General features: G+C 43.0%; 1 protein-coding gene across 1 annotated transcript in view; it reads left to right on the plus strand.

Moving 5' to 3' along the window:
* The window catches only part of Cdk12 (Cyclin-dependent kinase 12), a 128738-nt gene that overhangs the window by 79630 nt on the left and 21182 nt on the right, over positions 1-27926 (plus strand). The window contains exons 5-8 of the mRNA XM_080267263.1: positions 306-472; positions 2219-2415; positions 2729-2930; positions 10121-10392. Of these exons, the coding sequence (XP_080123389.1) occupies positions 306-472; positions 2219-2415; positions 2729-2930; positions 10121-10392 (838 nt within the window). The remainder of the gene's footprint in view (positions 1-305; positions 473-2218; positions 2416-2728; positions 2931-10120; positions 10393-27926) is intronic.

Here is a 27926-nt window from a genome sequence, read left to right on the forward strand (position 1 = left end):
ACCTCCAACCCATACATTTTTGCACTGGTTTTATCATTGTGAAGTGAAACTCTCATGGACTTGGCAAATAAGCATTTATATAATATTCCAACACATAACTTTATAGTTTAAGGGGAAGAGACTGTTAAATAGATTTTTCTTGCATTCATCTCTGAAGGCTGTAGTCAATCACCATTTCTGCTAATTTCTTGGCCATCCCAGCTTTTTTCAGAAAATGTCCACAGGGCATGCAGTGAATATCATTCAGAAATGTATGATTCCTTGTGTAACATCTTTGGTGAATGGTATATTCTGTGTTCTTTCAGATGATGAAATGGTTGCTTTGAAGAAAGTTCGACTTGAGAATGAAAAAGAGGGTTTTCCTATAACTGCTGTTCGAGAGATTAAGATTCTCAAACAGCTTCATCACAAAAACATAGTAAATCTTAAGGAAATCGTTACTGACAAGCAGGATGCTGTGGATTTTAGGCATGTAAGTAATAAACTATTTTACATTCTGGTAAATGACATTCCAATAGTTATGTGTAATGCCTCTCGCATATTGCATTTCTACCTTATTACCTATCATTCCCACCCTCCACCACCACCACCACAACAACAACAGCAACAAAAATCACCTAGTTTAATATGCTTGTCAGTATCACGGGTTAACTTGGGTTACTGGTAAATGGTGGTTTCAGTGGTGTCATACCCATGCACATAACCTACACACATACCTTACAAAATATTTCCGTTATCATCATCATCATCATTATTATTATTATTGTTATCATTAAATTACTACAATATATATATATATATTATCACTTCAGCAACTTCTAAAACATGGGGGTAATTATCTCTTTCACATATCGATGATGGCTTTGGCCGTCATCCGAAGAATGGGATTTATTAATGAGCGTGACCCTTTATTTTTCACATTTTAAATATGCTACAATAAAGTACAACTATTCATCTTCAAAATGAGTCAGAATTGAGGTTATTACGATGACAAATAAGCTTGCTATACACATTTCGGGTACAGTACTGTAAAACATTGCTGTGGTTGTGCCAAAAAAAAAAAAAAATCTTCCTGTTCATTCTCATTTTTCTGTGGTATTATTGCTCCAAATACAATAAATTGTACATCATTGGAAAGGAAATTTATTCAGGTATGTTATAGGGCAAAAAATATTACTTTATTTTATTTTATTTATTTTTTTTTTTTTTTCCAGATTTAAAAATTTTTGCATGTCAGCTAAATCCTACATGCTTTTTCTGAATCTTATTTTGCATTTATTGTTTTTTTTTAATATAGTATGATAAAGTACAGTTACTTAGCTTCAAAATGGAACTGGAATGAGCTCTCTGCGATGAACAGTGACTTTGCTACAAGCGGTACAAGTAAAACATCTCTACATGACTTCGCACAGCACTTCAGCTAAAGTCACATGCCACAGCAGTTTTTTACAAGCACCCCTGACAGTAAAGGGTTGTAATAAAGCATAGCAAAGGGTGCAGACATTTGTAAACAGCTGTTACCATTCATTTTTTTGTAGAAGCTCAGCTGATGATGGGCTGGTGTATGTTTGTCATAAATGGAAAAGCATACAACACTTGCTGTCAGTAATAATTGATTTTTTTTTTTTTTTCCCTTAAGTATTATATATAAAAATTTTTAGGGGTTTCTTGACAACACTGGTTACATAAAATCCCCATAACGTATATAAGGGTTGTTTGTTAACTCCTAAAAACCGCAACTCTTTCACCCGGATTATTCCCCCCAGCTGGATTTCGAGTCTGATTTTTCAGCTTTCACCAAGGTAAATTTTGGCCCTGTAGATTTCAAGAGCTTGAATTTACACACCCAAATATGTATATTTCACTTTCATATGTCTAATGGTTACTGCACTATCAACTTTCAAAGATAAAAAAAAAGTAACCCCCTGCATAAGAATGCCAATGGGAAAATTTTGTTAAATACATTATTTTCACCAAATAACCTTACAGAAATCACAAAAATCAATATGAATTATGTGCCTAGGCATGAAACAAGTTGGAGGAATGAGCATGAAAGAAAAAATAAATAAAAGAAGAAAGTTTGTTTCATGCTAGATAAATATATACTCTATGTTCAGCCTGTTTACAGTTGTCAGTATTAAAATTTTATGTAGCAGGACCTGAAACTGATGACCTTCAGACATCGGTCTCCAAAGATTAAAGCTGAATTATTCTCCAGGATAAAGGGTCATTCTACTTGGTGTTCGAGTACATGGACCATGACTTGATGGGACTGCTGGAGTCAGGAATGGTGGAGTTTTCAGAGCAACACAATGCATCCATCATGCGGCAGCTTCTCAATGGTCTTAATTACTGCCACAAGAAGAATTTTCTTCACCGTGACATCAAGTGCAGCAACATCCTAATGAACAACAAGTAGGTCCCAGTTCATGCACCTCTCCTTTGGCCCTCACACTCAGACATCAGTTGTATCATCTCTTTCCTCTTACCAGTACACTTTATTTTTGTATATGCATAATTTTTTGGCTGCACCCACACATGGTTGATCTAGTTTTCTTAATGCATTGTCTCTTGGTAAATAATGCACCTAAATGTGTAAGTAGCGACTGTATCAAACTTTGTTCATGGTAGTGGAGGATCCAGTTTCCAAATAAAGTTCCTTTTTTTCATCTGAAGAAAGTCGTACACTCTAATATATTGTTTATATTTTGTTAAATACTTTTTTCAGAGGCCAAATTAAGCTTGGTGACTTTGGGTTGGCAAGACTCTTCAGCTCAAATAAGGAGCGTCCATATACAAACAAGGTGATAACATTGTGGTACCGTCCACCGGAACTGTTGCTTGGGGAGGAGCGGTATGGTCCAGCTATTGATGTCTGGTCCTGTGGCTGCATCCTTGGGGAGCTGTTCCAGAAACGGCCACTCTTCCAGGTTGTACCCTACTAATACAGGTTTTGCACAGTACAGTTAACCGGTTTTGCACAGTACAGTTAACCCTCCTGTAACAAGGTAGATGTGTTCCTGGAGATGGAGGTGCATTAAGGGAGAATCATGTTGGAAGGAGTACCAGTATGTGACTAATGAGAAAACAAGGGTTACATTCAAAAGCCATTCAGAAAGGGGGAAGAGGCATGAGTCAAATTTTTAAGGCTAAATATGTAACTCTGTAGCATATCTTTATTCATAGCCTGTTACAGTAGAATGCTGTTGGTACATACAGCTCCATAAAAAAAGCAACTGTATTATATATATACTGTATATATATATATATATATCTGGACCTCCTTTCCCACTCTAGGGCAGGGTGAGGAGTAGCAATGTCCAGACAGCCCAAATTTGACCAATCCAATGGGCTGCACTTCCTTTCACTCATCATTCAAGCCCTCAGAATCCTGGCTGTATCAGATATGCCAAAAACATTCACCACATTCTGTAGCTTCACATAAACGTATCTGATTGAGTCAATCTGGACGCTGCGGTGTTAAAAAGGGATGCCAAATCCCTGATCGTGCACTTCTCCTCACAACATTCATCCAGCCAGGTCGATCTCTTGTCAGTTCCCTAGCTTCACCGACTTCCAACCCCTCTTCCTCGCAAACTCATCCGCCATATCTCTCCACCTTCTCCATAGCCTATCTTGCCTCCTCCCTCCTTCAAATTCACTCAGATATACCTTTTTCACCACTCTGTTGTTATCCATTCTCTCCACATGACCATACCATCTCAGTATGCTCTTCGATTCTGGTGTCCACAGACTTCCTCACTTTGCATCTTTCACGTATCACATTACTTCATATCCCATCCACTCACTGTACTCCACATACATTCCTCAGCAGTCCCATCTCCACTGATCTTACTCTTGACTTTTCATTTTCATGCCTCACCATAGTCTCACATCCATATGTTAAAGTTGGCACTAACACTCCTTCATGTAAGCCTCATGCAGCTGCAACACTCAAGCCTGTGTTTCTTATCAAGGCCTTCATTGCACCAGCCAGCTACTTTTTTTCCTTGTGTCACTCTACTTTCAACTTCTTTTGCACATTTTCCTCTCTTTCCTATCACTGAACCCAGGTATTTGAACTCTCTTACGAACTCCAGTCCATGTGTGTGTATATATATATATATATATATATATAAAATATATATATTATATGTATACAGTAATCACTCTAATATCCGGACGCCCAATAACTGAACATCCCCACTAACCGAACCTTATCGTCCTGGGATCAAAAAAAAAAAAAAAAAAAAAACAATTTTTTGCCGTCCGTAATTTGAACTTGCCGCGCGCGCCGCGTGAGAGCATTGTTTTGGTTCGTCATTCCTCCGACGTCCAATAGAGCGCCACTGCATCCTCCCCACTTCCCGCCTGTCTCTCACCGCGACTGGACCTACGCTCTTCGCCATGGCTGCCCACGTGCTCGCTTTTGTGGTGGTGCCATACTTGCTGCAAGGCCTCCTGCTGCTCTCTGCCCTCCTCTTAGTGTGTGATGATGGCCCAGCCTCCTGAGAAAAGGAAGAGAGTGGTGTTGACTCTGGAGAAGAAACGGGAGATATTGGAGAATGTTGATGCGGGTTGGTCTTCTTCACGCATTCTCCGCGAGTTTAACCTGGCCCGGTCGACTTTGTTCGATATCAAGCGTTCCCGAGACAAGCTTATGCAGTACACGGCTGACTTCTCGTCGAGAAGCAAACGCAACGTGGAAAGGAAGGTTATGTTTACCCCCAAGTATGCAGAAATCGACCGATCCACGTTGATTTGGTATCGACAGCAACGTGCAGCTGGTGTGATGGTACGTGGAACGGAGCTGAAGGCTGCTGCTGAGAAGTTTGCAAGGCTTCACGACGCCCTAGACTTCAAGGCATCCGAGGGTTGGCTCTTTGCGTTCAAGTTGCGACATGGCCTTACTAACTGTAAAGCACATGGCGAAGCATTGGACGCTAACGAGGATGGAGTTGACGAGTTTCGGCACAAGGTGAAAGGCTTGATCGACAGGGAGGGCCTCACTCTCGGTCAAGTCTATAACGCTGACGAAACTGGCCTATTCTATCGCTCGGTGCCAACGAACACTAGCCGATGAGACGGAGAAGCGTGTACCTGGCCGCAAGCTTTCTAAGGAACGGATATCTGCTTTGTGTTGTGCCAATGCTAACGGCATGCACCGGCTTAAGCCCGTTATTGTTGGCCGTGCAAAGCAGCCTCGGTGCCTTCGTGGGGTGATGGATGTCCTTTCTGTCGTATGGTACCATTCTTTGAAAGCATGGTTCACAGCTGTGATTTTCAAAGACTGGTTTCACCGTCACTTCGTCAAGGAGGTCATCCAGTACCAGACGAAGACACTGGGAATTCCTCGCGACCAGGTAAAGGCTCTCCTTCTCCTCGACAATGCACCTGCCCACCTGTGCGACAAGGACTTGGTTGCTGAGAATGGCCGTCTTAGGTGCATGTTTCTGCCACCTAATACGACTGCTCTCATTCAACCCATGGACCAAGGAGTGATCGTGGCAACAAAGCGCCCGTACCGTCGGAAGTTCCTGGACGAGGTGATGGTTGTTCTCAAGGACGAGGACGAGCGCAGGGAAGGACGTGATACTCGAGGCAAGCGGACGTTGGAAAACCTTCGCCGCTACAACATCAAGTCTGCGCTGTACAGCCGGGCTAGTGCATGGAAGGAAGTCCCTGTGAAAACTCTTGAAAATGGTTGGTCTCGTCTGCTTCTCGGAACAGATGTGGAGTACGATTTCCTAGGGTTTGACGTGGATGACTTCCATGCACGGCTACGTATGCACGGCGACGATGTTGATGTGGACGATGTTCGTGAGTGGTTGGACGACGACGAGGGCGATCCTGGGTATCAGACGTTGTCTGATATCGAGATCGCGTCTTCAGTTGCTGGTGTCAGTCCCGAACTTGAAGATTCCGACGACGAAGGCGATGATGATGCGGACTCCTCTCAGCAGGACACTACTCCAGCCATCCCCAAGCTGAGCGCACTCCGGGAACATCTAGAGTTTGTCCTAGACTACCTGGAACACCCGGACTGTGACAGGGAGATGGGGCCCTTGGGACTCGTGGAGGAAGTGCGTGCTTTCCGGCAGCGCATCATCAATCGCCAGAATCGTCGGTCCTTGCGTCAGTCAACGATTGACAGTTTTTTCAGGCCCGTGACCCCCGCTGTGCCAAGCCCTGGTTCCACTCCGTTGCCTCCCCAAGACAGGCCCTCATGCTCTGAGCCACAGCCCAGCACATCAGCTACAGTGGAGTCACCGCTCGATGTGAGTTTGCGGCTATCTTCAGAGTCTTCTGTAGTCGGTACGCCATCACCACGACCCACCGATGCACCCCTTGGTCGCCTGCCAGTGATACTCTCGGACTCTGACAGTGAATAAACAGCAAGAACTTCTCCACTAGACCACACGGGAATTTTGAGTGTTGTGCAGTGAAAAAAACGGTGTGTTGTGTTAAGGTTTTCGAAATTAGAGAAAAGACTCAGTAGAAAAGAAATTTAACGTAACTAACCTTCTTTGTTTTGGCTTTGGAAAATAAAAAAAACTTGGGAAAAGTTAATGTGCAAAACTAAATTACAGTGGAACATTATGTGGACTAAAGTGAACACTGTGAAGAGAACGGACTTCTGTGTGTTATTGACTAAGTTCAGTGCAAGACTTCAGGAAGAGTGTACTGCAAGTGCTTCAGGAAATCGTTCTTACTGTCAGAGTCCGAGAGGAGGCGGTTATTCATCGAGGTGGCCAGGGACTTGCTGTAAGTAGCCAGAATGTTTCATATTGTACTTTTTTCCATACTATACTTACCAGAATGTGTCATACTGAACTTTTTTCCATACTATACTTACCTCATGCATGTGCAGTAGGATTGTGTTTTTCAGAGTTCGGTTCGGTTAGAGTCCATAAGTACCAGATTGTTTATTAATGTATGAACATACTTCTAAACCCTCATTTTATGTTTCTTTTGCATTTATTTCAGTCATTTATGTGCCTTATTGGTGTGATTTGGGTGTTAAATAGGTGCTATGCATGTCCGGAGGGAGTTGTATAGGTGTTTCTCTGAGTTAGGGTCCATAAGTACAAGTCCATAAGCTGGGGCCCAATATCCGGACGAAACCAATATCCGAACCTACCGATGGCTCTATTGATCCGGATATTGGAGGGGTTACTGTATACAGTTTATATGAAAGTGGTGGAAACAGGGCTGTTGAGGAATGTGTGGAATGTACAGAGTGGACAGGTTAAGGAATACCATGATTCAGGATAGATGCAGAGTAGGTATGTCTGTCGAACCACATTTGACTAAAGAGTTCTTACATGGTATGGTCATGTCAAGAAAATGGGTGTGAATTGAGTGGTGGAAAGGGTATACCTGAGCAGCTTTAAAGGCAGGAGGAGTTGTGGATGACCAAGAAGGTGGACAGACAGGGTAAATGACTCAAAAGCAAAGTACAGACAGTAATGCTAGGGAACTGACAGCATGTTTAGCTGTTTGGTAGAGTTTTGTACACAGGAGCACGTGACGGGTCTGGCACCCGTTCTTTCCCAATGACGCTTAGCCACAAGACTGACTCTAGCTCACTGGTGGCACGAAGCACCTAAGTGTAGATGCTTATGCAGAGCAGGTATGTGGAAGAGTCCAGTGTTGCTGTTTGCTGATGATACAGTATTGCTGAGTGAAGATGAATGGGAGTTGCAAGGTTTGGTGAATTAATTTGTGACAGTGTATAGGAAGAGGAATCCGAAAGTGAATGTAAACAAGATTAAAGTTATGGTGTTTGAGAGGAATGATGTCACAGAATGCACAGTGAGATTGGATGGTGAGGATAAGGAGAATGTGAGTGCATTCAAGTACAGTACATCCTTGAAAAATGCGCATTTGAACTGTGCGATTCACCAATTATGCGGTCACCTTCCCAAAAAATACGATTAAATAATTTTCATATTGTGCATGTATTTTTAAATTGTGCGGGCACGTCTGGGAAGACCGAGCCATTCCAGCTACATTCTGTACTACACTACAAGGCATATGGAATGCATAAGGTGACCAGACAGTTCGGTACTTCATTTTGTTTGGATTATTCACAATTTTACTACTTTATCATAATTTCATAAAAGATGGTCATGTTATAACTAATTTACAGCAATTTTCTAAAAGCAGGAAATTTAAGATAATATGCACAAAAAGCAGGATATTTTAGTCACAATTAAAAACACTCGTATGTTTTTGCAAGCCAAAACAGCTAACAATGTTGTCTGCCTTGGCGCCTCATGGTCATTTGTAAACAAACTGCCATGGAGTAACCACTGCCTTTTCCTCAGTTTCTGCAACCGCCTCATGTACTTTAGCAACTCCCAAGTCATTTCACCAACACAGTGCTTATTCATTTGGAACGCTTCCTAGCTCATTACATCAACAGAAAGGAGAAGGATGAGTATAAAAAGATGAGTAAAATGCAGTGAAAATGTGCTGACTGGGGAGGATGTCGACCATGTTCTATTTATTACATTGTTTACATTATTTGAAGTATGCGCATTTTCAAAAATGCGGTGCACATTGTCGACCGTATTTGCGCTGCAAATGATCGTATTGTGATCCCTACCCTGACATGGAAGCGAGGCATGGACCTTGCTAGAGGGGAACAAGTCAAGACTGAGAGCAGTGGAAATGAGTTACATGAGCATGTGGTGTGACATGGAGGGACAGGTTGACGAATTAAGAAATGAAGGAACTTTGTGGGGTGAATGTGGATATGGTTAAGAAAATTAGGAGAAATACACTGAGGTGGTTAGGACATGTGGAGAAAATGGAGAATGAAAGACTGACTAAGAGGGTGTATGTGGGTGAAGTGGAGGGGGGGAGAGGGAGGGGAAGACTGAGGATGAGGTGGAGGGATGGAGTTGATAGGTATATGACGGAGAGGAGAGTGAGTTGGGGAGGGCAGTCAAATGGTGGGTGACAGAGCGACTTGGAGGCGTTTTGTCTGCGGCCACCCTTTTGCGGGATTAGGGGGTCATGCTATAGATAGATAGGATAGAGGAATCTGGGGGACACTTAAGCCGGCGAAAAACCCCGGTTATGAGGTTGCCACCCAGCATAGTAAATGGTTTTCTGGGTACAGGAAACCATTTGGCTTGTCTTTCAGTGTAGATACCATAAGGCATTCCTACATATTAACAGGAATGAAAGTAGGTGGTTAGGAAAGATAATTTACCAGTTATGAGTAGTAATTTCCTCTCCTCCATCCTTCATTCCGTCCATTCTCTTCTGTCTTTCTTTCCTTCATTCTTTCCTCGTCCTTCTGCCTATGGGTGACTTTACACTCCCTCTTCTGTCTTTCCTTCATTCTTTCCTCTTCCTAATGCTTGTGGGTGACTCTACACTGAGTGACAAGCCAAATGGTTTCCCGTACACCAAGGAACCATTTACTACAGTGGGTGGTAACCATATAACCAAATTTTGGCGCCTGGTGGTTTAGTGGGTAATTACAGCGCTCCAGTCAGATTGAGCTGGTGATGGTTTATATCCAAGGGGTGATTTGGGTTTATTGCTCATGTAATGTCACTCAGGGATGAGTGAGGCTGGTCACACACATCTTAAATGTCAGGACCAACTTGCCTAGCCCCGGGCTCCTACGCTTCTCATGGGGCAATGTATGATTGGATTATGGATGGATGAGTAGTAATATAGAAAAAGATCATTTGAGTCACTCTCCTAGAAATAAACAATTGAAAGAGACAGTGAAATGTGTAAACAAAGTGGTGCTGCACTCTTAGCTTTGTTTGGGCAATTTTTTTTTTTGCATGGTCAATTCAGATTGGGGACATGTGAAAAATTGTGTTGGAGTGTTTCAAATAGGCATAGCTGTGCTATTGTGTGTAAGGCTTACATTGGAGGAGGTTTTACTGTGCTTGTACTCATGTAGTGAAGTCAAAATGTATTTCCTCAGGTAGAATTCAAAATGTATTTCCTCATTTAGAGTTTATACACTAGGTTTTGAAGTGTTTTGTAGTGCACATATATTCCTGTAAACTTAGGTTTCAGTGTTATACAGTGACTTGTATATTGTTAGAAACTGATATGTTAATCTTGATTATTTTCTGGTTTGTAGGCAAGCACTGAGGCCATGCAGCTGGATGTTATATCTCGAGTGTGTGGAACACCTTCCCCTGCAGACTGGCCAGACATAGTTAAGCTCCCTGGATGGGGCACCATGAAGCCCAAGAAGACTTACCGTAGAAGAATATTGGAAGATTTCAAAGATAAGATGCCACAGCCAGCATTAGAGCTGCTTGATCAGATGTTGAAGTTAGATCCATCCAAGCGCATTAGTGCTGAAAATGCACTCAACAGCACCTGGCTAAAGAATGTTGATCCAGATGTGTAAGTACACGTATACCTTTTAAATACGCTACATATTTGCATCAGTTTCTTATGCTATACTGTTCTGTACACTTAATTCATCTTACCTCCTTCAAAGAAGTTGGAGGAGGTTATGTATTCACCCATTTGTCTGTTTGTTAGTTTCTCCCCAAGGTATCTCTAAGTTATTATCAGTGAAATTTTGTGTACATGTGGGTCATGGGCCAAGGAGTTCAAATTTTGGTGATGGTTTTAGTTGTCAGGTATAGGGGTTGGCAGAGGTATGCATTTTCTGACTGTGCTAGACTTGTTAAACTTGTTACTGTCCCACCAAAAGCACTAAATTTTTGCATGACTCAGTTGAACCTTGTAGTACCTTTATGTCCATGTTAAAGTGTTATCGCTAAATATTGATGCAGTAGTAGCACTAATTTGAGAAGAAAACATTTCTGGCATTAGGCAGAGGGGTGAGGCTGTCAACCTGTATGCACTATTGAACTCTACCTACATCTGTCATTGTGGTCTGTTTATGAATATTGCACCCCCCCACACACACACACTTTCTTGCTCTCTCTCTCTTTAAACCTCTCAGGTGGTTTGGTTTGATCAGTGTGGAATGGAAGATTCTTGGGTATAAACTTGCATTTCACTGACAGAAACAAATGTTGCTAGTTTGGTTGGCTGGAAATCTCACTTATCTTATTAGAAGTGGACTGTTGCTATCCACCGCTCAGGTTTGAAGTTCAGACAGACTTGTACTGGCATTTGAGAATAGATTGTAATTTTCACCCCCTCCTCATAATTCATCCCATGAAAGAGTCTTTCTCTTTATCCTCACTTCTTGTGGAAATAGGAAGCAAGAAAGTTAGAATAATGGTATGATTATGTACTGAAAATTGAAATGTTATGGTCTTAGTATTTGAAATGGATTTTTTTTTTTTTTCCCCTCAGAATTATCCCTTCCAAAATAAATAAACCCCCCAAAGGCCTAAATCATGATATATTTGAAAATAATGCACTAGGATGAATTGTTTTAAAAGATTGGAAGTCAATGAAAAGGGAAAGGCAGACTGAAGAAGATGGCTATATAGATGACTTAGCTGGCCATATTTTATGTTTTTGAGTTGAGCCAAAAAAAAGTCTTGATTAATTTTTTTAAATCTTGATCTTTCAAGTTATTAAATTTACTGTAATTCTTTTATCCCCTTCTTCCAGTTGCTCTTACTTGTTAATGGTTATTCCTTAATGTTACGAATTTTTACATCTTAGTTTGACCATTTGGTCATTTTGTCCCAGTCCAGATGATGATGATGATGATGATGAATATTCTCCTTGGTTTCTTTCCCTGTAAGTTTTTCTCTGCATACCGATGCACATTTGCTCGTGAAAAGTGTGAAGAATGATGAAGGTTGGGTAAGGATGTCAAGGATACAAGGAGGGAACATAGCAATTGCCTGTCGGGGGCTTGACTGAAGTTAGGATATTCTGGGTACTGCTGAACCAGTCTAAGGTCTCTGGCCATGGATTGATCTTCAGACTGTAGTTAAGGCAGTTGATAGTTGAAAACAGGTAAAGCTGCAAGTAGGTTTAATATGGCATGTGACATAATATTGAAAGGATCTGGGGATGTAGGGATAAAATTAGTAAATGATTTGGCGAATGCTGTTGTAAACAAGTGCTTTGTACCAAATGATTAGTTGTAGAGTGTGATTGTGAAAGGAAAAAGAGTGATGCTTTTTATTAGGGCAGCTGTAGGGGTTTGAAACTGTTAGATCAGATAGTCATAGAGGGAATTATAGAGTGCGATGTTAGGGAGAGAGTAAATATTAACAACATGCTCTTTGCCAGAGCGTACATAAATTGCCACTGTAAAAGTCAAGGGTTTGGTCTGAAGCTCATCTGGTTGTGAACCTGCTGGACTGCAGACTGAAGTTGTCTTTCATCTGCAGTCCACTGTTGTTTGGGAAATAGGGATGGAGGTGAAGGATAGTTGTATAACTGAGCACCTGTCTGGTTATGCTGCTGCCACCACTTGAAGGCATGCTTCTCCAGTACTAAGGTAAGGATGACAAAAGGAAATGCTCAAATTATAGAGGTTTTGCAAACCAGGTAAGGAATATGGAAGAATGGTGATTGCAAGAGGAGTACTACCTGATGAATACCGTATGATATATATATATATATATATATATGAAAAAAATTCATACTCCAGATTACAATGTCCTCCATCCATAAAGTCTGTAACAGCTGAACTTGAACTAATGTAAATTGAGGTTTTGGGGGAAACTAATTTAGGGAAGTTAGGTGGTGTCTACCATCATCCACTCACTTGTGCTGCCTACTTCTTCCTTAGCCTTTATCATTCTTTTTCCTGTGCCTGCCCTCCTCTCTTCCCATTTCTCCCATCTTTCCTGTCACTTCTTATTGCGTTTCTTTCCTTCATAGGTGGCTTTACATTGAGTGACAAGCCAAATGGTTTCCTGTAAGCCAAGAAACCATTTACAACGCTGGGTGGTAACCATATAACCAAACCATACGTGCTCCCTACGTGTCAACAAGTGGGTTGGTGGAGGGTTAGTGCCCCTCCCCATAAAACAAATAACTCAAAGTCACCTGACCACCCCTTATGGGATTGTGGCATCTGGCAATAGATAGGTAGAAATTCTGAAAAAGAAGCAAGGAATAAAGGAATTCTGCCAGGCAGAAGTTGTGCAGTCTGGCACTGTGACAGTCAAGACAAGAGCACTCCAGGTGCCTTAGTAGGACAGGGAAGGCATGGAGAGGTGGCACAGTGGATGCAACTTCAAGCATTGACCTGAAAAGTATCTAAAGTAATGCAAGGGAGGCAACACTCCCTTTTGCTGTTAGAGGAGGGAATTCATTTGTAGTCGCTGGGTTATTAATTATTACAAGCAAGTAAGCGAAGCATTGTTTACATTCAGCTGGGAAATGAGCAGCCCGACATGACACGGCCTGACCGTGATGGTTTTCAGAGGCTGATAACTTCTAATATATGGGATAGAGAAGAGAAGAGCTTCTTTTAGCAGGTGGTAGATTCATTCATTCATACTAATCCAGTGTTGCCCCATGAGGAGCATAGGAGCCCTGAAGCTAGCAAGTTGGTCCTGACATTTAAGATGAGAATGACCAGCCTCACCCATCCGTGAAGTGGCATTACGTGAGCAGTAAACCTCAACCACACCTTAGATATAAACTTGCACCAACTCAGTCTGGTTGGAGTGCCTTAATTACCCACTAAACCACCAAGTGCCATAATTTGGTTACATGGTTAGTACCCAGCATAATAAATGGTTTCCTGGCATACAGGAATGCCCCATGAGGAGCATAGGAGCCCTGAGGCTAGCAAGTTGGTCTTGACATTTAAGATGAGAGTGACCAGCCTCACTCATCCATGAGGTGGCATTATGTGAGCAATAAACCCCAACCAGTCCCTAGATATAAACCTGCACCAACTCAATATGATTGGAGTGCCATAATTACCCACTAAACCACTAGGTGCCATAATTTGGTTACATGGTTACCACCGAGCATAGTAAATGGTTTCCTGGTGTACAGGAAATCATTTGGCTTGTCACTTTGTGTAGAGTCACTTGTAGGCAGAAAGAAAAGGAAAGAATGAAGGGAAAAAAGGACAGGCTTCCAAGAGCAGCATTACATCAAGTGAGTGGATGGTGAGTGCCCCAACCCACCACCATCATTCAGTTAATTTTGTTTTTAGCTATACAGATATTCACGAGACCAAAGAAACCCCTTGGAATCCCAGCATTCCAAGGGAATGTAGCAAGGGCTTCAGTGGAGATGCTCTGCTATGAAACTGAATTAAAAAAGGTTTATTGTAACACTTTATTTTCTTGCATGAATTCTAACAATTAAAATATCGAATATTACGCTCATAATTTTATGTGAACGTTTTTTTTAATGTTTAGGGGTGAAGTCAGTAAAGGTAATTGCCCCATTTCTGGGTTTTATCATTCGATCAATAGCCAAGCGTTTACTGACGCAGTTCGTTGACATGGCAAGTCGGGAGCAGAGAATTGAACATTGCACATGTGATAAATGCTATGGTGCCTCGCTATATGCACGTCCAGAATGAAAACGTGAAAGTAAATATTTTAGCTCAATTATTCTTCAACTACCTCAACAGAAATGTTAAAAGTTTACGTCAAGATGAAATTATGATGATAAACGTGTGTACTATCACGTCCGCACAAAGCAGACTATACTGGTTTTAACAGCTTTTTTCTTTTGTCAGTTTGTTTTAGTGCAGCCTCTCACGTCCATTCCATGAGGTGAGCAATATTCGAGCTGAGAGTGCACATGACTCTTGTAACTGCTCATCAGTGAATATTTCTGATTCTGTACAATAATCCAAGTTTCTTTGAGGTAGTTTTTGCAAGCGTTTTAACGTGAGAGGTCCAAGTGACGGTATTGTTAATCAAAACCCCGAGAATTTCATTACATTAAGAGACGAATATTGATTACAATGAAGGTAATATTGAAATTGGATAATATCAGTAGTTGTTGTTGCTCCACCCTGGTCTGTCTGATTGAGCAGACCCATTGACTGCAGGTAAGCATCAGCCCCTATAGGGTTGTCCTGTAGGTTCTGTACACCATTGATGTGTCTGCATCTTTGTGTGGCTTGTGCTGTGCAGTGCTCCATTATATGCATTATATAATGTGGACCTCAGCAAGCTAGGCACATTTCATCAGTGATTCCATCCAACCCATAGCTAAGCTGGTAGCTGAGGAGGGCTGGGTGATGTCTCGCTTTAAGCCTGGCTAGGTGAACTTGATCTTGTCTACTTAAGGGATTTAATCCCCGAGCTAGGCAACTATGGTCATATACCCCCGCTGGGTTACAGAAGCGCGCTACCACTCGCGGCACGGCAGTCCTGCTGAGGCTCGAACTCGCAAACCCCCGATCATGACTCCGATGCTCTACCACCGAGCAACCGTGCCCCCTTATCTACTTAAGGACACCTCCAATGGGTGGATGTCAGGAGGTGGGGCTTCTAGGATGGTGGTGTGATCAAGGCGTTGTATTGCCTTGTGCCTGAATAAGTAGGTGTTTTTCATCGTTAGTGTTGGACTGTCTGGAGTTGGAATATTACTGTAGAGGGTTTGATACTGTTTTTTGTAGTACCTGTTTTATGTGCCGAGGTCTGTTGTGTGTACGTCATGTTAGGACAGGGGTATTTTGTGTTGACATAGGCTGCATCATGGAATTGTGTACCCCTCATATCACGGTAGTTTTGACAGGAAGGGCTCTGGTTTCAGAGAATGAGCTGTGGGAGTGTTTTATTGCAGCCAGTGGTGATGTGTAGGGCATTGTTTTGTATTATTTGCAGGGTGTTGTGGTGGGTATTAGGCAGGATGGGGAGCCCATGCCAGGGAGGCATAGGACATCACTGGTCAAATGTGTTGTTTGTAAAGAGTGTGTTTCTTTTTGTTGCCCAAAGTCTGGCCCTGAGTGCACTGAGTCTGGGGGTGCACTGTCTTGTGGTTTTTGTACATGGTTCATGAAAGTGAGTCCAGTGTATTATATCACTCCAAGGATCTTGGCAGAGGGTGTGTGTGGCACATGTACTTTGTTAAGTGTGATGTGAGGGGAGTATCTGTTCATGTTTAATGCTGGTGGTGAGTGTGGTGGTGAATTTGTGTGGGAGTGATCTTCACCCTATTATTTTCAACCCCAGTCTGCAGTGTGTTAAGGAAGTCCTGTTGCTGTGTGCAGGCTGCATCTGCAATGTGGTGTGTGGTTATGGTGATGTCATCTCCATATGAAGCAATGTTTGTGGGTGGTAGAGGTGTGGGGATATCATGCATTTATAGGTTGAACAGTGGGTGAGAGAACAGGGTCCTGTGGAACTCCTTTAGGGAAATTTTGTGTTTGTGATGACTTGCTGTGAAATGTAACATGTGTTTGTGTACCACATAAAATTGTTGACAAGCAAGTGTTTAGTGTTGTTGTCCATATTTTGTGTTGTATATGTTGGTGATGACTTTGTGTCAGGGGAGGGCATTTTACTAACATACATTATGGTGAGAAGTGTACTCTGAATGGGTGTCGTGAAGTTGATGCTGTTTAATGCCCACTAAGTAAGATTAGTCTGCAGTGTGCTTGTTGAGAGCAGTGCTCTGAATCCATGATATGAAGGAGCTAGAGGGGAAATAGGGAATGACTTTGTTGAGAATGGGGCATTCAGTGATTCTGGATGGTGTCTTTAGCATTATGGGTCTGTATGAAGAAGGGAGTGTTGGGTCTTTTGTTTAATTTCAGAATAGTGATTATTGTTCCATGTTTCCAAAAATTGGGAATGCTACAGTGGGTGAATAAGTACAAAAGTTGCTGATGTTTGTGAGGGCCTACAGTAGATGTCATGCGGTCCAAAATGTTCTAGGTGTGGTTTGTTGACACCATTCGGTCCTGTGCTTGCAGAGCTTTTATATATATATATATATATATATATAAAATGTGGTACGTGGGGGCACTCACCATCCACTCACTTAATATAGTGCCACTCTTAGGTGTCTGCCCTTTCCTCTTCTCCCTCCTTTCCTTCCTTCCTCTTTTGTCATTCTTTACTTCATTGTTTCCTTGTCCTTCTGCCAACAGGTGACTTTACGCTCCCTCTTATGTCTTTCTTTCCTTCATTCCTTCCTGTTCCTTCTGCGTATGGGTGGCTCTACGTTGAGTGACAAGCCAAATGGTTTCCTGTACACCAGGAAACCATTTACAATGCTGGGTGGTAACCATATAATCAGATTATGGCGCCTGGTGGTTTAGTGGATAATTAGACACTTCACCAGATCCTGTTTCAGAAATCTGCCACTAGGTTTGCTTCCGTCACCCGGCTCTGATGCAGGGTAGGCATTGAAAATGTAGCCAGTGCTTAATTTCTTTTTAATTTTGACACAAAGTAAAACACCCCAAAACATATTTTACTCATCAAATTACTCAATTCGCATGATATGCTACAAAGAAATGACAATATGGGAGCCTTTTGGTTATATATAATGTACCATAAGTGTCATTTTGTAAACTCAGCTTTTGTCAGTTTACTCATCTCTGTAAGCATAACATAGAGACAAAACCTAGGCAATTTTACTAGAACCATCCATAAAGCAAGATAAGTGATCAAAATATTTGTCATTCGTTAGTATCCCTAAAAGAAAATAGATATGTAGCCCCAGATTTGGTGGCACCTTTCGATATGCTGCCCTGCCTGACATATGACTTTTCATAACAATACGGACCTGTTGGACATCTTGATCATCTTAGTAGCATAAGTCTAACATAAGTAATTCTTTTAAATGTTTCTCGTGCTCCATTGCACAGTTTAGTAAGTTTACACTTCAACTCCTCATACTTTGCTGTGGCTATAGTGTCATGCTGCACTGCCGTTTGTGTGGATTAATATGGCTGATTCACCAACTAAGCAGTCGTTAAGTACTGTCACGGTGTCACGGGGTTTTTATAATATCGCGGTAATTTTGATATAAATGGTTAAATATTATTTAAATTGATATTTATATTCAATAATATTGAAGCGCAGAGACAATGATTGTCTTGCTACATCAAGCAACGATTACTTTACGCTGGCTTGTGCACGATTCTCTAAGAACGAGAATTTATAAACTTTCTCAACAGTACACAGCAGAGACTAATTACTCACAATTGCTGAATTACTGTACTGTTAGCCTCTGGAGAAAGTTACATCACCCCTGACAATAAATAACTAATACTAATAATAATAACATCAGGTTCTTGCTGATGCATTAACTCCTGGCACAACGTTTTTAAGTTAATACAACAAGACTGGTCTAAGTACCAGTTATGAAAGCAACGTTTATGCAAAGCTAGGAGCTATATGGAAAATAAGCTTAATTATGGAGAAATGAAACAAGATTTTTACTCTACATTAAGCTCAAGAAATAGAACTGTTAAATTTATTAATTACAAAAACAAATTTAACATTACATTTCAAATCAAATTAAATGAGGCACTCGCTCACTCACACAGAAGCTAAATACTTACGCCTAGGAAAAACACCTTAACTAAACTCTTAAGACTACAAAATACACAAAGGAAATACTAGTCAATGAATGCGGTGTATCACCCAAAGCTGGAGAACTAAAGGTGGGAGCTTGGAGAAACTGTAAGTGGAGTTTGGGTACTAGCTGACCTCTCGCACTGCTGCACAGGTCCTGTCTCCGTCACAGCAAACACTAAACTGAATTCAAATAATGCATAGGCAGGACGACAAGCCACCAAAGAAGGCGTGGCTAACGGTTTATGCAAGCAGAGGCGAACGATAAAGAAAACAATTGTATCGCTCAGTAACGCACTTAGTGGCGTGCATTAAATCGGTCACTTTTGAAAGTGACGAATGATTTGGAAAGTATACCCCGAAATGGAGAGAAACGGTTAACTGAGCGATACACAGTGAGTTTTCCACTAATAGTTCGTGGCTTCTCACAAAAAGGAAATGTCGCGAATTGATTCGTGACATTACGCCCCATGAAAATTAAATCTTTCTTCCTTCAGAAGAAAGATTTCAATACATATATATAAATCCTAACTCAGTCACACAAGATTCACACTGTGGTGTGTGTGTGCTATCCTGCTACAGGAGAAAATCGCAGTCGCCAGTGAGCGAAAAAACCTCGTATTTACGTTAATAGAAGCAAGCTTGAGGGAAAAACTCCGTGACGACGGTGAAAATCCTGTACTCAGGTCAAACTGAGCGAAAATTCGCTACATTTACACTGACAACTAATTGTTGTGTAGCGTGGTGTATGTAATACACGGTGTAGGTGTGACAGTTGTAGTGTAACTGTACCTACGTGCAAAATGACACAGTAAATAATATGGCGACGACGAAGGCAGAGGAGAAAAGGCAGCAGCATGCGGCAGATGATCAGCTGGTCCGCACAGCAAAACTGCTACACCCATTGCTGAACCTGCAAAACCAATTAAGGTGGAGCATCAAAAGTGTCAATGAGACAAAATTCTTATTATGTTACAATTACTCTCTCTGGCTAGCAGTCAGTACATGCTATGAAAAGTACACTCGAGGTCGCCATTAATTTTAGCACACGATTATGGTCGGCCAGTTGAGAATCCCTGTGCAAACTCGGGTCTTCCATAGCCTCGAACCGCACACGGGTCCTCAACCTGTGCCTTAACCTACAGTACTTATATTAATATCGGGAAGCTGAGAATCCTTGTGCAAACTTGGGTCTTCCATAGCCTCAAGTCGCCTCTGCAGAGTTCTCACTTCCCCCTTAACCTACAGTACTTATATTAGTATCGGGGAGCTGAGAATCCTTGTGCAAACTTGGGTCTTCCATAGCCTCAAGTCGCCTCTGCGGAGTTCTCTCTCGAACTTCCCCCTTAACCTATAATACTTATATTAGTATCGGGAAGCTGAGAATCCTCGTGCAAACTTGGGTCTTCCATAGCCTCAAGTCGCCTCTGCGGAGTTCTCTCTCGAACTTCCCCCTTAACCTACAATACAATACTTATATTAGTACCGGGAAGCTGAGAATCCTTGTGCAAACTTGGGTCTTCCATAGCCTCAAGTCGCCTCTGCGGAGTTCTCTCTCGAACTTCCCCCTTAACCTATAATACTTATATTAGTATCGGGAAGCTGAGAATCCTTGTGCAAACTTGGGTCTTCCATAGCCTCAAGTCGCCTCTGCGGAGTTCTCTCTCGAACTTCCCCCTTAACCTATAATACTTATATTAGTATCGGGAAGCTGAGAATCCTTGTGCAAACTTGGGTCTTCCATAGCCTCAAGTCGCCTCTGCGGAGTTCTCTCTCGCTCTTCCCCCTTAACCTACAATACTCGTGTATGTACAGGCCCTGGACATACTGTGTCCTGTGGGGCCAACAAGTGAGACGTCAGGTCTACACTTTTGACTGGGAACCAGGCTAGTCCTTGGATTACTCAAATCTCTGAGGATGCCTATCACGGAACCCAGCATACAACTGCCCATGTTAGTCAGCAGTTAGTAGGCGAGACATCAGGTCTGCACCTACGTTATCACTTCCCTTGATGTATCTCACAACAAGGTTAAACTGCTGTAGATACAGTGTCCAGCGTGTCAATCTTGCATTAGCCGTCTTGGTCGTGCTAAGACTAGTGAGTGGCATATGGTCAGTTTCCAGAACAAATGATGCCCCAAATAAATAATAATAATATTTTTTAACACCATCAACCACAGCCAAGAGTTCCTTCTCAACAGTACTATAATTCCTCTCGGCGGGTTTTAGCCTACGGCTGTGGTATGCCACTGGGAAGATTCCACCTTCCGATTCCTGCATCAATACGGCACCTACTCCATCTTGTGAAGCATCAGTGCGCAGTATGAAAGGTTTGCTGGAATCAGGCAACTGCAAGATAGGCTCCTTGCACAACATATTCTTGAGGGTGGCAAAAGATCTCTCTTGCGCTTCTCCCCATTCAATGGTGTTTGGAGCATATTTCCGTAGCACTTCGTACAACGGTTGGGCAATGAGAGCAAAGTTGGGGATAAAACTCCTATAATACCCCACTAGACCAAGAAATGCCCTAACCTGTTTCTTGGTCACGGGTCTCGGGGCTTCTTTAACCTTCCTGATCTTGTCACCCTGACACCTGCAGTGATTGTTGCCAACAATATGACCGAGGAACTCCACCTCACCGTGAGCGATCTTGCATTTGCTGAAAGGCTTCACAGTCATGTTGAAACTCTGGAGTCTACTGAAGACAATTTCCAAGAGTCTGAGGTGCTCCTCCAATGTGGCGGAATGAACGAGGACATCGTCAACGAACATCTCTACTCCTACAATACCATGGAGCACTTGTCTCATGGCACGATTGAATACTGCTGGGGGAATTGGTAAGTCCAAATGGGAGGACTTTATACTGGTACAACCCCTAGGAGTAGCAAAAGCAGTGAACTGACGACTCTCAGGATGAAGGGGAATCTGGAAAAATCCCTTCGCTAGGTCGAAGCCGTGAAATATCGTGACCCTGCCAGCTTAGAGAAGATGGCAATATGGTCACCCATTGGCTCAGCATCCACTTTGGTGATTGCATTGAGCCTTCTATAGTCGCCACAAATCCTGACTCCACCATCTTTCTTTGCGGACTACTACCATCGGACTACAGTAAGGAGATGAGGACTTTTCAATAATGCCTGCAGTCTCCATGTCAGCAATTTCCTTATCTACTGCACCCTGTAGTCGCATGGGAATCGGATATGGCTTAACCTTTATAGGAACATTGCTGGTCAACTCAATTTTATGACACGCAACCTTTGCAAGTCTAGGTTGGTCTGAGAAGACATCAGCATACTGACAGAGCAGTGACCATAAGGCATTCTGGTCCCCTACTGCTAAGTCAGGGTTAAGTGAAACATCTCCGACAGTCTCTTCCTGATGGGACTGAGCGGTTAAGGGCTCGTCATCATAGTCATCAGCTGGGATCACCGCAGCTGCCCCGGTTTCTTCCAGTGGCTGGTCACTATCATCAGCTACTCGTAGGCCAGTCTCCTCGGGGTCTGACTCATGATAAGCCTTCAACATGTTAATGTGGAACCTTTTACGAAGATTCCCCATCTGTATTATGTAGTTGAGGTCTGAAATGCGCTCTATTACATCGAATGGACCCTTCCACTGTGCCAACAACTTGTTCTGGGCAGTGGGAAGTAATACCAAGCATTTATCGCCGGGACTAAACTTCTGAAGCTTTGCCTTCTTATCGTAATAAGCCTTTTGAACTTCACGCGCCTTGATCAGTTCTTCCTTGGCTAACTCGCACGTCGACTGGAGGCGGTCAGCCAAATCAAGGACGTAGGTGTAGGTGGTCTTGACTTCAGGGTCGGGTTCTTCATCGTCCCATAACTCACGAAGGACTTGAAGTGGGCCCCGGACCGACCTCCCATACACCAGTTCAAAGGGTGAGAATTTCAATGAATGCTGTGGGGCTTCTCGATAAGCAAATAGAAGAGGAGCAATGAACCGCGGCCATTCCTTTGGCTGTTCGGCGGTCATGCGCCTCAACATCTTCTTGAGAGTTCCATTGAACCTCTCACACAACCCGTTACACATGGGATGATACGGCGTAGTTCGTAAGCCTCGAATGGACAGCAACCTGAACGTTTCGTTCATCATTGCCGAAGTGAACTGCGAACCCCGGTCGCTTAAGACCTCCTTAGGGATACCTACACGACAGAACACTTCAATTAATGCCTCAGCAACAGTGACGGCCTCTATATTCTTAAGGGCCACGGCTTCAGGCCACCGTGTGCTGAAATCAACTATAGTGAGGATATACTTTGATCCATCACTAGCCCTAGGACAGATTGGCCCAACTATGTCAACTGCTACTCTCTCGAACGGTTCAGAGATTATGGGCATTGGCTTCAATGGCGCAGGACGGACACGTCCCCGGTCAGTGGTACGCTGACACACATCACAGGAACGTACAAGCCTCGTTATTTCCCGTCCCATTCCTGGCCAGAAAAAGTCAGCATGGATGCGGTCAGAGGTCTTCTTTTGACCCATGTGACCTCCCATCGCTGAACAGTGACCTAATTCAAACACTGCTCGGCGATACTTTGCAGGAACGACAAACTGCAGTCGAACCTCACCCTGGGGTGTCTGTGACTCACGGTACAGCCGTCCTCGCTACGAAGGAACCTGGCTTGACCTCCCGTGAATACTTGATCACTTTACCCTACAGCTTCTTGCACAGTGAGGCATGTGTCGAGTCAGTCTGTTGCTCTCGGACAACATCTTGACTACGAATATGATCTTGCGGCGTTGAGACAGTCAAATGTGTGAAGCGATTTGGTGCCTTGGCCATGGCTCGTGTTATCGCAGCAGCCGAAGTCTGAGTAGCAACATCTACGGCACAACTATTTTTGATGCCAGGTATGTTGCCTAAGATGAGGTCAAATAAAGGTTCTGGCATGACAACTGCAGCTGTCAAGCCAGTGAAAAATGGAGACGCCACCTGGATACGTGCCTCAGGGAACAATCTCACTGATCCATCAATAAGTCTAACTTGGATCTGTCGACCTGTATACTCATCAGGCCGGAACTAAACTCTGCTTAACAGAGCAACCTGAGGAACCATTGTCCCTCAGGACATTTACAGAAACACCTCCCACAGACCCTGGCTGAACAAGAAAGGCAGTGTTGCTGGTGGAAGGGTCTGAGGAGGTAGCAGCCAGTCATTCATGAGACTGCGGAACAACTGATGCAGCAAACGTGGCACCCTGGGAACTAGGTGTCTGAGGAGAGTTCATGGTCGGAGGGGGACTTGTAAAGTGTTGGGAAGTACCTGTACTGGTAGAGATGGCACCACCGGGTACTTGTGGAATAAAGGCTGCATTTGCCTCCTGCCTCCGATACACTAATTGACCTGACTGAGGGTTACGTGGCTTGTCCTTGTATTGCTGCTGATGCTTGGGAAACTGCTGCTGGTTGGGGTGCTTGTTGTACCGCTTCCACTCAGGTTTCTGAGTGTTTTGCCCCTGGTCCTTCCACTACGGTTTTGGACCTTGGCCATTATTCTGAGAACGGCCTTGGTGCTGGGATTCAGTCTGAGACGGCTTCCCAGACTTAGCAGTATCTTTTCTGCTCCAGGTGTTTTGCTTACGAGCTTGATACCCGTATGCAGTAAAGAATGCGTCAGCCTTCTGCCATTTGGCTGGCATCTTTCACCTGGCAGATCTTAAGCTGTGCTATGAGCTCAGCAGGCCACGACCTCTCTAGCTGTGTACGCAGCATAAGGTCAATTATCCCCTCACGCGTGGAAGGAGTTTCATCTTTCTCCATCCACTCATTTAAGTAAGCTGTGAGACGATCAAGGAACTGAACAGCTGTCTCCTTGTCTTGGAGACGAGCTCGCATGAACTGAACTTTGGCGTCGTCTACTGTGAGACCATACGCCTTAATGAGTGCAGCTTTCATCATCTCATATGTGAGATTGTCTCCACGAATTCTGTGGAGAATATCGAGAGCAGGGCCCTCAAATAGGCTAAGAAACTGAAGCCGCTTAGCTGCCTCATCCAGTTGATATAAGTCTGCCATGTCCTCAAAACGAGCTATGTACGGCTCGATTCGCTCGCTTTCCTTGTATAAAGGAAGCTTGATGCGTGGGGTCGCCAGGACATGTGCAGGGAGAACGCTCGTGGAGCTTTGACCAACTGCACCAGACGTGTCTGAAGCCAAGGAATCTCGCTTGAGCTTCAGCACTTCATGTTTTTCTCGTGCTTCTCGCTCGGCACGTTCGTGTTCTCGTTGTTCCTGCTCGTATTCGCGCTCTTTCTCACGCTGCTCTTGTTCATATGCACGCTCTCTTTCACGTTCCTCACGCTGTTCTCACTCGTATTCGCGCTGAATCCTACGCTCTTCACGAGCATCTTTCTCACGTTCTTGCTCGTAATTGAACCGTGAGAGAACGTAACTCTGTATTTTCTCTGGGTCTGTGAGACCCATATCTTTGGCTTCCTGTACAAATACAGCGGTAGCCATGGCGCTAATTTATTAAGCAAAATCGAAATTGAGTACTGACTGCTTAGCGACGAATACTAATAAACACAAGTAAAGAGTACAGACACAAGCTAGTGGTGACCAGTCTTATCCAGTTAACTGGCAAAGAATAAATAAAAAATGTAAATGACTGGGAAGACTCAATAATAAACACAATGGGTACGGCGACTTCCCAGAAGCGAATAAAATTGTCTGGCGTTACCAAAAATAAACTAGAGTTAAGTACTCTATTGATTAATAAAGCAAAATTCACTTGCTAAATTAAGGGTAAACACCAGTAAGCTTGTGCCTATAAACTTTAATGATAAATACCTAAATATGAATGAGTGAGCACTATCTCGTGAATAGCTTTAGAGCTAGGAGTTAATATCCTGGAATGAGGTCGCCAATTGTCACGGGGTTTTTATAATATCGCGGTAATTTTGATATAAATGGTTAAATATTATTTAAATTGATATTTATATTCAATAATATTGAAGCGCAGAGACAATGATTGTCTTGCTACATCAAGCAACGATTACTTTACGCTGGCTTGTGCACGATTCTCTAAGAACGAGAATTTATAAACTTTCTCAACAGTACACAGCAGAGACTAATTACTCACAATTGCTGAATTACTGTACTGTTAGCCTCTGGAGAAAGTTACATCACCCCTGACAATAAATAACTAATACTAATAATAATAACATCAGGTTCTTGCTGATGCATTAACTCCTGGCACAACGGATTTTAAAGTTAATACAACAAGACTGGTCTAAGTACCAGTTATGAAAGCAAACGTTTATGCAAGCTAGAGCTATATGGAAAATAAGCTTAATTATGGAGAAATGAAACAAGATTTTTACTCTACATTAAGCTCAAGAAATAGAACTGTTAAATTTATTAATTACAAAAAACAAATTTAACATTACATTTCAAATCAAATTAAATGAGACGCACTCGCTCACTCACACAGAAGCTAAATACTTACGCCTAGGAAAAACACCTTAACTAAACTCTTAAGACTACAAAATACACAAAGGAAATACTAGTCAATGAATGCGGTGTATCACCCAAAGCTGGAGAACTAAAGGTGGGAGCTTGGAGAAACTGTAAGTGGAGTTTGGGTACTAGCTGACCTCTCGCACTGCTGCACAGGTCCTGTCTCCGTCACAGCAAACACTAAACTGAATTCAAATAATGCATAGGCAGGACGACAAGCCACCAAAAGAAGGCGTGGCTAACGGTTTATGCAAGCAGAGGCGAACGATAAAGAAACAATTGTATCGCTCAGTAACGCACTTAGTGGCGTGCATTAAATCGGTCACTTTTGAAAGTGACGAATGATTTGGAAAGTATACCCCGAAATGGAGAGAGAAACGGTTAACTGAGCGATACACAGTGAGTTTTCCACTAATAGTTCGTGGCTTCTCACAAAAAGGAAATGTCGCGAATTGATTCGTGACAAGTACATTATTTTTAGTGGAACAACTTCTTAAAGCACGCTAAAACACACACATCACAAGTCCTGAAAGTAGTAGTAGTAGTTGTTCCCTAAGCAGTCTGGCCGAACAGCCCTGAGTCCCTAAGGAAGGCCATGCCTGGGCTTTCCCACAGAGCTCTCAAGGAGTGTATGTTGTGTTGTTGGCATAGGTGATTGTGTGCAATGCAGTCTTCCATAATGTGCTTAATACTATTGTATGGGGTGCTGTGTTGCATCCTGGACAGGCATCAGCAATGGAGTCATCCAGACTCTTCTGGTAACTTAAGAGGGCTGGATGATGCCCACATCTCAGCCTGGCCAGGTGGACCCTGTCCCCACGAGGGAGATAGGATTCAGAGGGGTGGATATCAGGAGGCCATGCATGCAGCTGTGTGTTGTCTTTAAGTGACTGAATGGAGCGGTGAGTGATCTGAGTATGGATATGTTTCTTGAAGCTGGTCTGAGGCAGGCGAGGGGGGGAGAGATGACAGTATTTGTGTATGATATCATGTGCTGGGTGTTGTTTCGATGTTCCTTGGTACGTGTGGGCGTGTTGCCATGTTGTGTAGTGGATGTTGTGGGTTTGTGGAAGCTGCAGCAAGAATTTGGGTGCTTCTCATGTCTAGGTGATCCTTGACTTTGAGGACTTTGGTCTCTTGATGTAGGTGGTCTGTAGGTGTAGTAGCTGTGCAGCCTGTGATTATTTTTAGGACCTTGTTCTGTATGGTCTGTGGAGTGTTGCAGAGAGTTAGAAGCCCAAGCAGGGCTTGCATAATTCATCACTGAACATACATATTGTTTGTATACTGTGGAGGTGGTTTCTTTTTTGTGTCCAAATGTTGTGTGGGTAAGTGACCTCAAGGCATTGAGTCTTGGTGTTATTTTATTTTTAATGTTTGTGATGAGTTGTTTAAAAGACAATGATGTATGTTACACCAAGGATTTGGGGGGGGGGGGGGGTGTTTATGGTGAGGTGTGCAATGTGACTGTGTTCTGCTGTCCAGTTTGTGAGAAGGGTCACTGTAGATTTGGCTGGGGCTATTTTGAGCCTGTTTGTGGTGAACCATTCATGTAGTGTGTTGAGGTAAGGTTGGAGGATGTGTGAAGCTGTTTTTGCATTTTGGTGTGTACATGTGAGTGTTATATCATCTGCATAGGAAGCTACGTGTATCTGTGGTGTGTGGGGTGTGTGTATGTTGTGCATGTATAGGTTAAAGAGTGTAGGGGACAAAACAGATCCTTGGGGGATGCCATTTGTGAAGTTTCTGATGTCCGAAGACTGACCGGCAAATGTTACATGTGCACATCTGCCTGCTAAGTAGTTTGCCAGCCATCTTTTTGTGTTGATTATTTTGTTTGTGAGGTTGTGGCAGGGGATGACATGAAAAGCTTTGCTAATGTCTAATGTAACTAGGAGTGTAAGAGTGTGGTGGCCTAGCTGAATTCATGCCATCAGAAACTCTCTGTGTAAGGTCTGTAAGAAGGATGTTTGTGGAGTGCAGTGACCTAAAGTCATG

Source organism: Coenobita brevimanus, chromosome 23 (genome assembly GCF_032717465.1).
Source record: "Coenobita brevimanus isolate Jiangsu-jjx chromosome 23, ASM3271746v2, whole genome shotgun sequence".
In the NCBI taxonomy this organism is placed as follows: domain Eukaryota; kingdom Metazoa; phylum Arthropoda; class Malacostraca; order Decapoda; family Coenobitidae; genus Coenobita; species Coenobita brevimanus.